At 41.0% G+C, this 16,636-nt stretch overlaps 1 protein-coding gene across 4 annotated transcripts in view; it reads left to right on the top strand.

Annotated features, from left to right (window-relative positions):
- MOCOS (molybdenum cofactor sulfurase) overlaps positions 1–16,636 on the top strand; it is a 394,972-nt gene that overhangs the window by 292,984 nt on the left and 85,352 nt on the right. For all 4 annotated transcript variants that reach the window (XM_050937684.1, XM_050937687.1, XM_050937685.1 and 1 more), the window contains one exon: positions 195–394. In XM_050937684.1, the coding sequence (XP_050793641.1) occupies positions 195–394 (200 nt within the window). The remainder of the gene's footprint in view (positions 1–194; positions 395–16,636) is intronic.

Below are 16,636 nucleotides of genomic sequence, written 5' to 3'. Positions count from 1 at the left end.
AGGTAGGTGGATCTTGTGACATTATAGCACCACTAAAGCTCATTGTAAGAAAAGAAAATTTTGAGAAGTATGATGATTTAAAGGAGCTAATTATGGCTTTCCAGGCTTTGCACTGGCTTCCAGCTGTGCTATCTTTTTAAACAAAAAATTTCAAGAGAATAAGGTATTTGACAGATATGTTGTTTTCCTCTTAGGTGGCATGGAGAACATAAAAAATCACACCTTTGCTTTATCTCGCTACACCTACACAGTGCTGTCTACCTTAAAATATGCTAATGGAGCACCCATTGTGCGTATCTACAGTGATTCAGACTTCAGCAGTCCTGATATCCAGGGTCCAATAATTAATTTTAATGTACTGGATGAAAATGGAGATGTAATCGGCTATTCCCAGGTACACGAACAATTTTATTTCGCTCATCTTAATGTTCAGTTTATACATTAAACACCTTTGTGATTCTTTTCCTCTCCACCAAATATGCTGTACATAAAAATAGTCCCTATGTGTATGCTTTTTCTTCATACCTCTAGATGACACATTTAGTGTTTGTTTATTTTTAAAGTAATTGAAAGATAGGGAAATAAAAATGTCTGCTGGATGTAATGTGTATAATAGCTGATGCCAACATCTATTGCAGTTTTTAATCTATTGCAGTGTTGTTTATCTATGACTACATCTATGAGCTAGGAGTATGATTCCCCAGCATGTGTGCACATACTCACGCTGGCTCACACCAACTAGCACAAGTATAAAGGGCAGTGTAGCTACAGTAGAATGGGTGGTTGCAATGGAGGCACGGCTGAGCTGTGCTGTGTACAAACATGCCTGAAACTGGTGGGTATGTATGTGGCACGGCTCAGCTGCTACCCGTCCTACCACGGCAATACTGCTATTTACATGCTTTATGAGAGCAAACATGAATAGCTGTACATGAGCTGGGGAATCACACTTCTACCTCTTGGCGTAGAAGTAGACTTAGTATTAGCAGTCCAAAAGATGAGGGTGATTCAGTATAGGAGGCACCTTCCTTCAATCAATGCTCCAGCATGCTGGTAGGCAGTACTTTGCTACAGCATGTGCTTCCATTTTAGGTAAGATTGAAAAATGAGGTCCTGATCATTTTTTGTCCCTAAGGGATTTCGCAGAAGTGCAAGCAGTTGGCCAGAATACCAGGACTAGTCCCCATTTCCCAATATGGATAATTATTGGAGATGGTTGGCAAAATTCTGCATAACAACTGTTTTTGTCATAATTTGCCTTTTTGTCAAAATTGAAACATTCCATGGACACTTCAGTTTTTACAAAAATACAACAGAACCCTGCCTGGTTTCCTGCCAGCTTGTCTGCCTGGCTTCTTGGCTGACTGCTTGCCAGACTGCCCTGGAATCAGGGACCTCAAGGCTTTCCAGGTTCCTGGCTCCAGGGTGGACTGCCTGGGAGTTGGGGACGTCAGGGCTTCGAAATTGTAATGAAACCAAAATTCAGAATAACAGAAACCACCACAAAACAGAATTACCTTTACTTAGCTCTAGCAATATTTTTTTTGTAATAATCTTGAGGAGACTTAGGTTTCATTGAAATGCTTTTATTTAATGATTACATGAACATTATAATGGTTTTAAATCCGATTCATTGTCTGATTCAGAAAGCCCCTAAACTTTGGGCTTGTCTGCACAGTGAGGTACTGCGGATTGTGATTTCTAAAGTGCACTTTGGATAAAGTAGATAAGGAAGTGTTATTTACTCCTTCTCCTAACACAAGAACTAGGGGCTGCCAAATGAAATTAATAGCCAACAGGTTTAAAACAAACAAAAGGAAGTATTTTTTCACACAATGCACAGTCAACCTATGGAACTCCTTTCCAGAGGATGTTGTGAAGGCCAAGACTATAACAGGGTTCGAAAAAGAACTAGATAAATTCATGGAGGATTGGTCCATTGATGGCTATTAGCTAGGATGGGCAGGGAGGGTGTCCCTAGTCTTTGTTTGCCAGAAGCTGGGAATGGGCGACAGGAGTTGGATCACTTGATGATTACCTGTTCTGTTCATTCTCTCTGGGGCACCTGGCATTGGCCACTGTCAGAAGACAGGATATGGGGCTAGATGGACCTTTGCTCTGACCCAGTATGGCCGTTCTTATGTTTTTATATGTTGTGCATTAATTGGTCTTTGTAGTCACTGCTGGTGCACACTAAAGGTTCCCTAGGGCGCTTTAGCAGCTCTACATTAAAGCGCAATAGGGAAACTTTCAAGTGCACTAGCAGGTCTACAAGGATCAATTAAAGTGCAACATTTTAGAAGTCATGACCCCATAACAAACATCACCACAATGTGTAGACAAGTCCTTAGTCTGTCTCAAGGTTTCTCTCACTCTACTTCCTGTTACATACCCATAGGATCTACCTAATGGCCCTATACCACAGTTTTGACTAACAAAGATTGCCTTATTGTATAGTACCTGTGACAGGGTCGGGCCAGATGGCTACAGGAGAGTATTAGAAGGCAGATATATTAGTCCCAGATTAAGCAGATCCCTTTTCCCTGGGTAAGGTAACAGAGGCAGTTTCAGAACAAGGAGGAACTTGCTGGAACCAATTAAGGCAGGCACGCTAATTAGGAAACCTGGAACCAATTAAGAAGAAACTGCTAGAATCAATTAGGACAGGCTGGCTAATCAGGACACTTGAGTTTAAAAAGGACCTCGCTTCAGATTGTGATGTGCATATGAGGAGCTGGAAGCAAGAGGCATTAGGAGCTGAGTGAGAAGGTTTATTGTTGGAGGGCTGAGGAGTACAAGCATTATCAGACACCACGAGAGAGGCCCTGTGGTGAGGATAAATAAGGTGTTGGGAGGAGGCCATGGGGAAGTAGCCCAGGAGTTGGAGCTGTCATGCAGCTGTTCCAGGAGGCACTATAGACAGCTACAGTCCACAAGGCCCTGGGCTGGAACTAGGAGTAGAGGGTGGGCCCAGGTTCCCCCCAAACCTCTCAACTCCTGATCAGACACAGGAGGAGTTGACCTGGACTGCGGGTTTCACCAGAGAGGAAGGTCTCTGGGCTGTTCCCTGACCAACATGGTGAATCTCTGAGATAAGCAAATCCACCAATAAGTGCAGGACCCATCAAGGTAGAGGAGGAACTTTGTCACATACCCTTATAATTGCAACAATTCAGATAACACCTTTCCCTGTCCAATGGCTGTCCAGGAGACTTTGCCCCATTCAGACAGATGAGACTTGGCCATGGTGATCTGACTTCTTGACCTTTGAACTTCTCAACACAATGCACTGTATTTGGGAGTGTAATCAGAGACACTGAAGAAAATTGTTGGCCCTGTCATGGCATAATTCCCAACTCTGAACCTTAGCATCCAAAAGATGGGGTACCAGCATGAATTCCTCTAAGCTTAATTACCGGCATAGAACCTGTAGCGCTGCCACCAACCAGGAATTTCAGTGCCTGGAACACTCCGGTCCCCCCCAAACCCTTGCCCGGGGAACCCTAAGACCCAGTCCCTCTGGATCTTACCACAAGGAAAGTAAACCCTTTCCCTCACCGTTGCCTCTCCCAGGCTTCCCCTCCCTGGGTTACCCTAGAAGATCATTGTGATTCAAACTTCTTGAATCTTAGAGAGGAAAATGCACCTTCCCCCCTCCTTCTCTCTTCCCCCTCCCAGACTCTCCCTGAGAGAGACAGTAATCCTAACCCAGAGAGAAAATAATCTGTCTCTCCCCCTTCCCTCCTTTTTCCCCACCAATTCCCTGGTGGATCCAGACCCAGTCCCCTGGGGTCTCACCAGAATAAAAAAACAATAAGGTTCTTAAACAAGAAAAGCTTTTAATTAAAGAGAGAAAAAACAGTGAAAATTATCTTTGTAAATTTAAGAAATGGAATAGGTACAGGATCTTTCAGCTATAGACACTGGGAATATGCTCCCAGCCTAAGTATACAAGTACAAATTGAAATCCTTTCAGCCAAATACACATTTGCACTCCTTCCAGCCAAATACACATTTGCACTCCTTCCAGCCAAACACACATTTGAACTCCTCCCAGCCAAATACACATTTCCAAATAAAGAAAACAACCATAAGCCTAACTCGCTTTATCTACCTAGTACTCACTATTCTGAACTTATAAGGGCCTGTATCGGAGAGATTGGAGAGAAACCTGGTTGCACGTCTGATCCCTCTGAGCCTCCAGAGTGAACAACAACCAAAAACTAACAGCACACACAAAGACTTCCCTCCCTCAAGATTTGAAAGTATCCTGTCCCCTGATTGGTCCTCTGGTCAGGTGACAGCCTGGCTCACTGATCTTGTTAACCCTTTACAGGCAAAAGAGACATGAAGTACTCCTGTTCTATTAACCCTTACTTATCTGTTTATGACAGGCCCAGAAAGCAGCAGTCCTTCTGCTGAGCAGCTTAGGCCAATGATAGCACATAAAACTAGTTATGCTTAATACTAACTTTTTAATTCTCTTCACTGAGTGGCCATCAAACAAGTCAAGTTCAAGAGTCTTGTCTTGATTTTCAATGCTCTGGGCCCAGGCTGCTTCAGAAACCCCTTTCCCTCTGCAAGCAAGAACTTTCAAGACAGCTGCATTTCTATAGGAAGATGAAATTCTGAACAACAAAAGAGAAATCAGTGCAAGCTAGAGAAAAACTTTCTCTGAAATGATTCCTTTGGCATTCCCTACTAAAGCAGTTGAGAATGACCACAAATTTTACCACCATCTGAAGAGATTACTTCTCCAATCTCTGTGCCATAACTTTTCTATAATTAAATGATGAGAAGAATACTTCTTGTTCTTTGAAGTGAAGAGAGAAGTGAAACAGTAGAACATCAACTTGCAGTTTTATGTATTTAAGTGCTCACATAACACACTGAAGAAGTTATCGAGCTGGAGACACTATTCTTTACTTACTCACCTAAAAACTGTTTTTCAGTGCTCCTATGCTTTGTTAAACAGTTGCCACATTTCGTTCCAGAGGTCACTGCATTTCAGGGATGAATGAATTCTACATATGATTTTAAAGTGCTTTGCAGACTTTCAGGATGAAAGGTGATATATAAAATCATCATTATGTACTATAGTTGGGAACATTCAACATTCCCTTTGAGTTGCCACCAGTTCTTAGCAAAAATTAAACACAACTGCTGCTTGAGCCAAACAATGTTTTTAAACTTAAAAAATGCTCCGAACACTCAAAGAACAAATTTTTAGTCATGTAATTTCATTGTTGCTGCTTGCTGTTAGAGCTACTCGTAAAAAGATGAATAAGTGAACTGAATGCTCTGGATTTTGAAATACAGTAGATTGGTGGTTTTCAAGATTTTTTCATTTGCGGGCCCCTAAAAAATTTAGAATGGAGATGTGGATCCCTTTGGAAATCTTAGACATAGCCTGCAGACTTCCAAGTGTCTGCAGACCACAGGCTGAAAACCACTGTACTAGACTCTGATCATTGCTGACATCAGTATGTTGAACGAAAGGATAAAAAAGATTCTTCTTTGAGTAGATGTTCTTCTGGCAGTTGGCTCTCCTGTATGCCTTCCCAGTCCCGATCATCCCTCAAGTCATTCTCAAACTCTAGGCAGATTAGGCCAAGGTCATTCTCATTGCCCCGGTGTGGCCAATACATTGCTGGTTCTCCAACCTCTCCATCTCAACTTGTTCACTCAGAAACAAAGCCGCACCTTGCATCCAGCACTCAGCATGGCTGAATGAGAAGGAAGAGCTGTGTTCGGCCACTGACCTACAAGTCATCCTTAACAGTAGAAAACCCTCCACCAGGATGACCTAGTCAGTGAAATGGAAGTTATTTTTGGTGTGGTCATTAGCCCATGGAATCCAACCAACATTGGCCTTTTGGAGTACCTGCTGCACCTTCAGTCATCGGGGCTTGCATTGAGTTCATTGAAAGTGCATCTGGCAGCGATACCGGCATTTCATCTCACTTTTCAGGGAAGATCCGTCTTCTCCAGTGCTGTGGTAACAAGATTCTTTAAAGGATCCTTTGTCTACATCCTCTGGTCCAAGAACTGGTTCCTCTGTGGGACCTTAACTCAGTCCCAGTGGCCTTAATGGGATTTCCATTTGAACCCTGGCCTCTTGTCCATTTCCACTTTTAGGTCAGAAAACTGTGTTCCTGTTAGTGATAACATCTTCAAGCAGACTATGTGAGTTGCAGGCTCTGGTGGCAGAACCTCCTTATACACAATTCTCCAAAGACAAAATGACTTTACGACCACATCCAAAATTTGTGTCCAGAGTGGTTTCTCAGTTTCATTTGAACAACCTGTATATTTACCTCTGTTCTTTCCTAAGTTCATTGATATCTGGAGGGTGATGTTAGATGTCAGAAGATGTCTAACCTTTTATCTGGACTGGATTAAACCATTTTGTGCTTCACCTCATTTGTTTGTGTCATATGCTGATCGCATGGAAGGTCAAGTGGTCTCGTCACAGACGATCTCCAAATGGATAACATCCTGCATCAAGACTGCATATGAAATAGCTTTGGCTATGCCCCCTCAGTGGGTGCTAGTTCATTCTACAAGGGCACAAGCAACGTCCATGGCATTCCTCAATGATGTTTCCATATTAGACATTTTAGGGATGTTACATGGTCATTGATACATATGTTCATGACGCCTTAACCACTTCTTCCAAGGTGGATGCAGGCTTTGGTAGACTCTGACCCCACCTTCTGGGGGGTACCACTTGTGAGTCACCTACATGGAATACACAGCTGCATCTATTCAAAGAAGAAGAGATGATTACTTACTGTAACTTTAGTTCTTTGGGATATGATGCAGACGTGTTTTCCACAGCCCACTCTCTGTCCTCTCTGCATTGGAGTTTCGTTTCTAGGCATTTGGTGTGATGGAACTGAGGGAGGGTCAGGGCAACTCCACCTCATGTAGCCAGGGGGAAAGTCTAAGGCAATAAGGCACAAGTACCGCCCCTCTATGGGTACTGCTAGGCAATTTTCTCTGGCTCCAATGCACTGGGCATCCACATCTTGAAGAACCACAGTTACAGTAAGTAACCATTTCTTTTAAAAATACATGCTAGCAACATTGTATCTGCACTAGATGTTAGGCTAATTATTTAGTTAAAATAATGTATAGTTTCGTATGTTTTAGAATTCACATCCAAGTAACACAGTGCAGTCTATATAAAGAATATATATGAACCACATTTGACTTTTATATGTAGTCACATTCTTCAAAGATCTAGTATACTAGGTGGAAGATTAGAAAAGTTTAATTTGACAAAAGGAGTATGTATAGTGCTGAGAAAGCTACATCCAGCTATCAGTGTAATCTTATCTGCTTTATATCTACTGCATTATTTTTATATATGTCTGCCTACAGGCAGGTCTAATCGAATCAGAGCAAAATCTAATAGTTTGGTTTCTGCGTATGGAAATGAAATATGTTCACTTTAGCGGAGTCATGTTTGTGGCCTGCTAATTTGAAAGCTGCTAAGTTTGTTTTTGATTTTTAGGATTCACTGCTTGGTATACAACTTATATCAGCCTTGGTGTAAACTTCATCCACTTGTTTAGGGAAAACACCAGATTCAGAGGCCAGTTAGCTAAGGCACTGGTCTTGGGTTCACTTAATTAAGGGAAAATTGGACAACATTTCTATTTGAGGAGAATAATACTTCCGAGAAGTATCTATCTACTAGTAAACACCTAACTACTAATTAATTACTCAGATTGTGCTCCAGTTAATTTATTCAAATAGACAGATTCCTAAATGTCTTAGTTTATTACTGCTGATGCCCCTTCTGTAAATAATGTATTCATAACCAATCATCCAGATCATTTCTTTTGCCTATCTGGTTATTTCTTCTGTGCCCATTGCCGCGGTATTTGAGCTGAATGACTCATTCTACAGAGAATTTTATGATGAGGCTTCCAAGAATTTTATTTGTAGCATTTGCGTTTGGTCAGAAAGACTTTAAAAGTAAAAGCAACAGTCTCTTTGGAGGATATCAAGCTTACAGTTAATCCTTCAGATTTACATAATTCACTCAATATTCAAAACTCTGAAATAAGTCCAAGATATTTAAGATTTGAAAGGCATGCAATCAAATACGTGACATTTAACACTGCTACTGCAACATGAAAGCAAGGAAAATCATGTCTTTTGTCTATGCAGCGTTTTGAAGGGAAGCAATTGTTAGCCTGTTACTAATGTTAACTCTAACTATTGTCAGAGTATTATCATCCACAGTTAACAAGATTGTGTTACTAAACACAAACACACTTGAATTACACACGCAGGGTCATTTATTCAGCGAGGGAATAGCCATGGGCTGCAGACTGATCCTTGAGTAAACACTTCATTCAAATGTTGAAGATCAAATAAATGAATCCCCTTGAAGCCTAATGCACAAATGAGACTTTGTCATGATTGCATCTCTGAAGGGTGACAATGTTTTCGACAGCTTACTGTCCCAATAGGTATGATTTATAATACTTGAAGGTTTAGAAGTTATAAGCTGGAAGTGAAATAATTATGAAAAGTTGTGCTGTTATCCAACTTTTATCTAAATATATGTTTGCATTTAATGAAGGTTGTCACTATTTTCAAATATTGTTTATTGAAGAAACTTGACCTGAATCGTAAATGTGTGTTATCAATTTAATGGGCAGCTTAGTCATTGGAATCCATTCAGCACACTGCTGCCAGTTAAAATGATTTAAACAAAAGGCTTTGGAGACTCCAAACACAATAGTCACTCACAAGGTTTTGCTAATATCCCAATCTTTCTGTGTTAACTTGCTTTCTGAGCTAGGGCCCGGCTACTGTGATTTTGAAATCTCAATAATCTTCTTGCTCTTAAACTATACTAAATAATAGTTTTCTTCTTTGAGATGCCCTTAGGGCTCCTCTTCCTTCTGAAAATGCTTCCTCTCAGTAAAACTGTCTGTACACTACCATTTGTAACCAACTATAGTAATGAACTGAAGAGACACCTGCATTCAACTCACAAGTTGTCTGGCTTTTGCAGCATGTAGCAAGCAGTATGATGATTGCCTCTTTATGGAATACCTTATGGATTCTACTAACTAAAACATAGGCATTACAAGTTTTTACTATTGATATTCGCAGTAACATATAAATCTTTAGCACATGTGGTGCGTGTGAAGGGTAGCAAAGTAACAGTGCTAGAGACCGAAGACCTCTGTTTATCCAGAGTGGTGGTACAATATGGGAAGTAACAACGCTGGCTTCCCAACATTGCTTCACTAAAGTAGCTCTGTAGCAATCCCTTGCTTCTCTACTCAGACTGCCAGGAAAGGTACCAATTAACACCAGATGTGGTTGTGCTTTTTGTGATGTCACAAAAGTAAGGTCACCTGTTCACTAAGCCCTGGACTGATAGTACAGACTCATCTACACATGAAACAGCCATTGGATCATTAACAATGATGAATAGTTGTCATTTGTATTGTATTCAAATGTGTGATCACCTTCATATCTCATTACAAATACTCAAGCCCTCTACCCTCTCAAATGGTAAGTGTTAGACAATAATGAGTGGACTACAACTTGTTTTCTTAGTCATCATTATTATTTGTTGTTTGACACTTGTAAATAATTCCAGAGGTGTGCAACTTTTAAGGTTCCAGCATCTCCTATGTGCAACAGGAAGAGGAGATGGAACAGCTGTAAGAATGCAAAATTGTTTGGAAATTTAAAAATCAAAGGCAGTAAAGTGACAGAAAACAACAAAAACTAACAACCCCCCCACACCCTGATTCACGTGAGATTAGATCAAATCTGTTTTACCTTTTCCACTCCAAGATCAGAAAAATATACAGGCTTTTTGTAAGATGTCTGTTGTGCTGTTGTTGTTTGTACACTTTTGCTTTCCTTGCTGCTTTAATGTGGCAATATATTCAGTTAAAGAAACACTCTCTTTTTGCTTTACATATTTTCATAAGGAGTACAGCTCCCATACCTGCCTCTCATCCATAACTTAGTCTTGTATTTGGTCACAGACAATGCTTAATTTGTGCCAAGGCTTGCCCTGGCTGAGCCCCGGCACCTCTAGGCTTGGCAGTTCAAAGCCCTGTAAAAAAATTGCTTGAGCCCCGGCACCTCTTATCATTGCAAGTTAAACACTTGTTACAGCTAGATAGTATAGTGAGGAGTAGGTAACAGCTAGAGCAGGGCAGCCAGATTTTTGGCATAACTATTCCCCAGCTATTCCTTGTAGGCAACTCCCATCTTTTCTTGTGCTATATATTTATGCCTGTCTACTGTAATTTTCACTCCATACATCAGAGGAAGTGGGTCATAGCCCACGAAAGGTTATGCTCTAGTAAATTTGTTAGTCTTTAAGGTGCCACAAGACTCCTCATTGTTTTTGCTGAAACAGACTAACATGGCTACCCCTCTGAAGCTTCTCTTAGGAAACTTTACTTGCTTCCATTCTGTGAAGCCCTAAGAGAACTTTTTTCCTTTCTTTTTTCCACTCTAATTGTTTGTGCCTTAAGCGTTTTTTACCTCATAGCTACCTTTGGAAAGTGACCATCAGTTCTGCAGAGGATTAGCAGGTTCCTTTCAACTTCTCTACTCTACCTCCTTTGCCTATAGCCTAAAGCAAAAGAGAAGGTAGTCCTCCTTGATTGCCTCACCTGCAAAAGTTTCTTCAATGTCTCGCAGTCTTGCCATGCCTACTAGCGATCCTGTCAGGAAGATAACAAACAAGAGTTTATTTGCAGCTCCAGATTTCCTACACATCGCTCTGCCTTATCACATTCAGAGCTGATAGATAAATTGCTAAAACAGGAGGCCCCTGCAAAAAATAGGAACTGCGAACATTTCAGTTCTCTTCACAAGGCGCCTGACTGTAGCTTTACAAGTCAGTGAGTTTTGCCCTCCCCACCTCTCTTAAGATTACTGAGAACACTACTCAGATTGTGGTCAGCTTTGGCAATCAGGCTACATCTACACTGCATGCCTCTTCTGGCAGCGTGTAGAGTGCATACTCAAGTAGTTCCCCTAGCACGGGTATAAATAGCAGTGTAGACAGTGTGGCATGGCTTAGGCAAGTCTAGTACTCGCCCAAGCTGTGCCTTCCTGTCTACACTGTTATTTTTAGCCATATAGTGCCCTGCTGCTGGAGCCTTTCACTAGCACAGGAAAAGACTCCAGCATTTGGGAAAGGCTCTGGAAGGAGGGAGGCAGTAAGGGAAGGGCGCCACCAGCTTCCTACTGCTAGAGCCTTTCCTCGCTACAAGGAAAGACTCCGTGGCAGGGAAGGAAGGCAGCAGAGAAAAGCCTAGCCTTTCACTGCTGTCTCCCCAGCACAGCTTCTCAACAGATACCTCTCAGGATATGTACAAGCTGCCCAAATTTAAAATGCAATTTCCATTATGGCTTTTCATAGAATCACAGAAATGTAGGGCTGGAAGGGACCTCAAGAGGTCATCAAGTCCAGCCCCCTGTGCTGAGGCAGGACTAATTAAACCTAGACCACCACTGACAGGTGTTAGTCTGTTCTTAAAAACCTCCAATGATGGGGATTCCACAGCCTCCCTTGGAAGCCTAGTCCAGAACTTAATTATCCTTAGAATTAGAAAGTTTTTCCTAATATCTCCCTTGCAATCTCCCTCGCTGCAAATTAAACCCATTACTACTAGTCCTCTCTTCAGTGGGCATAGAGAATAATTGATTTCCATCTTGTTTACTTCAGACCAATTATCTAATTAATCAGGGTCACTTTGAAATCTACTCCTGTTCTCCAAAGTGCTTGCAACCCTTCCCAGTTTAGTGTCATCCTCAGATTTTATAAGTGTGCTCTCCGCTGCATTATCCAAGTAATTAATGAAAGTATTGAATAGTACCAACTCCAGGATTGATCCCTGAAGGACTCTACTAGATACATCCTCACAGTTTGACAGCAAACCATTCATAACTGCTCTTTGAGTATGGTCTTTCAATCAGTTGCACACCTACCTTATATACCATGGTATTTGCCCCCTTTAACCTGTACTGGTAGAGGATAGACCCCTATCCTACTGGATCTTTTCCATCTCTAATTTCTATCATTCTAAAGTGTTAGGGGGACTTCCAATGCGACTTGTGCTTCTAACTCACTTAGGTGTTTTGGAAAATCCCACCCCTTGTGATTATGTGCTAGGTGCTGTAGCCTCCCACCTGTTTGTGTTAAACTCATTTGCCATTTTTTCTTCGTCTGCTCCTCTGCTTCTTGTTTTAATAATGAGACTTTGGATGATGGATGGCTATGTGATATGGGATTGTATTTTCCTATCTACATATTTTTCTTTACAGAATATAATGAAAATATCAGGGCTGGCCCTGCTCTATAGGTACGCCATGTAGCTACCTAGGATGGCACTCCAGAAGGGCACACAGTGTCTTTCAGTTGATCAACAGCTCAGCTTCCTTCTACATCTTTCCAGTTGGCAGCTTCTTCCTCTCCATGCTGCTCAGTGGCTTAAATCTGACGTGGAGGAGAGTGTGGGGAAAGGACAGGGCAAGGTGAGAGATCCCAGCATGTGAAAGATAGGAATGAAAGGGAAGCCCCAGATTAAGGGACTAGGGTAAAAGGAAGGAATAGAGAAACAGCAAGAAACCCTATCACAGGCGAGAGATGTTAGTGGGGTAAGGAGAGATTTATCAATAATGTGAAGTCGTGATTTTTTCAGATTTTTAGATTACTTGGATATGACAGTAAATGTGGATAGAATGGTGAGGGGTTTGTAAGTCTTACTTAGACTTTAGTTCATCTTGTGGTTTGCTGCACGTTGGCCTACCCACATTTGCCATCCTTGCCTGTCAACTGCCCTTCTCTCCAGATCTCCCCATTTCATGTTGAGGTGCTTGCTGTCATTCAGAACTGTTTGTTTCCATGTTATTCATGGTCTTCCTCTCTTTCTTCTTGTGTTTTCTGGCTTCTATTCAAGGGTGGTATTTGGTAAGCATTCTTTTTCCATTCTCAGCACATGTCCCAGCCACTGATGTCTTTTTTAGATTATTTGTGAGAGGGTGCCTTGTCCAGTAATTTTTCTGACTTCTCCATTCGTCTTTCTATCTCTATATGTTACTCTCAATATTCTTCTCAGACATTCGTGATGAAATGCATCCAGCTTTTGCGTGTCTTTCTTGGTAAGTTGCCATGTCTCACTGCTATATGTTGTGATGGTGATAACAATTGATTTGTATACATTCAGTTTTGTCTTGAGGGAAATATTTTTGAGTTGCCAGATGTTTTTGAGTCTTCCCAATTCTTCTTATTTCCTCGGAACTAGTACCGTCTTGGCTGATGGTACTTCCAAGTTGTGTAAAATTGTCCACCTTCTCCAGTTACTCTTCTTCAATTTTGATTTCTGTCCCTATATTCCCCATTAACATGACATTACATTTCTTTGCATTGTATCTCAAACCTATCTTCTCCATTACTACTTTTACTTGGTTTATGCATTTTTATAGTCCGTTGGCATCTTCATTGATAAGAGCGATGTCTTCAACAAAGTCAAGATCATATAGTCTTGAATTGTTCCATTTTAGGCCATATGTGTCACTGTCACATTGTTTTAATCCATAGTCGATGACTAGCATAAACAAAAAAGGAGACAGGATGCACCTCTGCCTTATATCTGTCTTGGTGCTGAATGGCTTACTCAATCCATTTTCCATTTTAATGCAGCATTTTGAGTTGGCGTAGAATGCCTTCATAATGTTAATTTGTTGGAATTCCATATTGTGCCACAATTTTACACATTTTTTCTCTGTTTACCTTATCTAATGCCTTTTGAAAGTCCACAAAATTGATGGCAAGACTGCTTTGGAATTCAATGGTGTTCTCAATAATCCGTCTCAGGATGAAAATAGCATCTGTGCATGATCTCTCTTGTCTAAACCCAGACTGTTGTTCATGTAGGATGATACCCATCTTTCTTTTCATTCTGTTCAGGAGGACTGCTGCTAATACTTTTCCTGTGATAGATAGACATGTTACTCCCCTCCAATTTGAACAATTGTTTAGATCACCTTTCTTTGGTAACTTGATTATGATACCGAGGGTCCATTCTTCCAGCTCATTCTCCTCCATCCATATTTTGTTGCACAGCAAACAGGTGACTGATTCCATGTCTTCATCTCCATATTTAAGCATCTCAGGATGAATGCCATCCAAACCAGGTGCCTTGTTGTTTTTCAGCTTCTGCAATGCTTTTTTTACTACTTCAGTTCTTACCTCAGATACATCAATATCTAGGTCTAGTGGTTTATCACTTTTAAATTCCAGCCTTGTAATTGGTTCTAGTTGGTTTAGCTTCTTTGAAGTGTTCCACCCATTTATTTTCTTGTTCCTCCTGTGTTTTCAAAATTTCTCCTTGTTTCCCTTTCACTGGAACACTTCTAAATTTTGATCCATATCTTGTTAACTGTTTCAGGATCACGTAGATGGTTCTTGTATTGTTTATTTCCCCTGCTTCTTCAGCTTCACTAGCCTTACTTTCTATTCAATTTTGCTTATCTTTTTTTCATTATTTCTTTACTGCTTTGTCAAAGTTCCTGTAGGTTTGTTTTGGTTCTTCAGTTGCATGTTGTATTATTTGAGCCTTTTGTTTTCTTCTTTTGTCTATAATTGTCCATGTTTCTTCTGAGATCCACTATTCTTTATTGCTTCCTCTCTTTCTGCCAATTATCTTTTCAGCTGCTTCTAGCATAGCTGTTTTGAAAAGATCCCAGTATTTTTCCACTTTGTTTTCTTCAAGATTTTTGAGGGCCTCAGACCTATTCTTGACCTCTATCTGGTACTTTTTTTGCATCCTGCAATCTTGTAGTTTCTGTGTATTGAATAATCTGAGTCTGTGTTCTTTCTTTTTAAGCACTTTAAGCTTTAATTTGATGTTTTCCTTCAGCAAATAGTGATCGCTCCCTATATTTGCTCCCCTGAATACTCTTGTATCTAACACTGATGTTTTCCACCTCTGACTAAGACATCTGGTGAAATCCATGTCTTTTTGTGTATGTTTTTATGTTGGAAGAAAGAATTGTAGATGCTAAGACTGTTTTTGGCACAAAATTCAAGAAGTCTTGTGCCATTGTCTGTCATTGTTCCAGTTGTGTGTGGGCCGATGACTGTTTCCTGTCCTCTTCTTTCATTTCCAATCTCAGCATTAAAATCTCCCATAACCAGGACAAGATCGTGGTTTGGTATTTCTTTCATTACATCATTCAGTTCTGTATAGAATCTCTTTGTCCTGTTCATCTGCATCATTTGTTGAAGCATATGCCTGGACTATGGTGCACTTAATGTGCCGAGAGTGGAATGTAGCTGCCAGTAGCTTATCTGATATTGGCTGCCAATTCGTAAGTCATTTCTTTGCGGTGCTATTCATGATGATTCCTACACCTCTCTCATGTTTGGTTCCTCCTGAATATAACATTGTTTTTTTCTCCAGATGTTATTTAGACCTTGATCTTTCCATCTAACTTTCCACTCTAACAAAGTCCTAGGATGTCAATTTTATATCTATCCATTTATTTGATTACCTGTGCTAATTTTCCTGCACTATTTAGAGTTCGTACATTCCAGGTAGCTGTGGATGTACTCTTTCTGACCGTAATAATTTGGACCATGGAGTGGGTGACTTCCTGATGGATTTGAGCATCCACTGTCATATGTGCATCTGAACGCTTTCCATCCTCCTCAGGCTGTGATGTTTGGTTTATGTATGTAGTTTCTGTAGCTAGAACTTTTTTTTTATGGTTACGGGAAGCCACCCCATTAACCAACCCTCCTCCTTTTTGATCTGGGCTTGGGACCGGTACTGGTGGAGCTTTGTAAGTCCAGGTGGGAAAAATACCACATAGTTGGTATAATTAAACCAAATGCTCAGGGCCATCCTGGGAAACATTCCCTAGTGCACAGTAGCCTTCCTTGTCACTGGCTCCATTATTTCCTGTCCTTTCTATTTTGTACATTTTGTTTTCCTTTAGCACTACTTTAATAAGGTGTTTATAAGAAAAGAAAAATAGTCCTGGGGTTAGGGTACTAGCTTGGGACTTGGAAAACTGGTTCAATTCCTTGGTGTATCACAAACATCCTATATGACCTGGAGCAAATCATGTAGGGTATGCTCATAGTGCTGCACAGGTATGCAGGCTCGTGCTAGCAGAGCTTGAGCTAGCTAAAAATATCAGTGTGGCCATTGTAGCTTGGGTGGCAGCTCAGGCTCTCAAGGCCCTCCCCCCAGCCCCAGGTCCACACTGCTGGTTTTAACGTGCTAGCTTGAGTCTGGCTAGCGTGAGTCTGGGAAAATTGCTCACAGCTGCAGGGTAGACGTAAACATAAGTGCCTCCGCACTTCTCTTCCCCATCTGTAAAATGGTGACAATTGTACTTCCCTAACTCACAGGAGTAGAGTGAGCGTAAGTGTGTTAAAGATTGGGAGGTGCACAGATATAGCTACCATGGAACAACCTAAGTTAAGTAGATTTCTTTAGGAACAACTGAAGTTGCAGGACACCTAAAGTGACTTCTTTCAGAGAGTAACCTGTGTTTCAGTAGCGTGCTACTCCAGACTAGTAGATGTCTGTGTTCTTAGAAGAGCAGCTTATAACTATGA

The sequence above is a fragment of the Gopherus flavomarginatus genome, chromosome 2, assembly GCF_025201925.1.
Source record: "Gopherus flavomarginatus isolate rGopFla2 chromosome 2, rGopFla2.mat.asm, whole genome shotgun sequence".
NCBI classification, from domain to species: Eukaryota; Metazoa; Chordata; order Testudines; family Testudinidae; genus Gopherus; species Gopherus flavomarginatus.
Note: the sequence above shows the minus strand (reverse complement) of the source record. Positions and strands in the feature narration are given on the sequence as shown.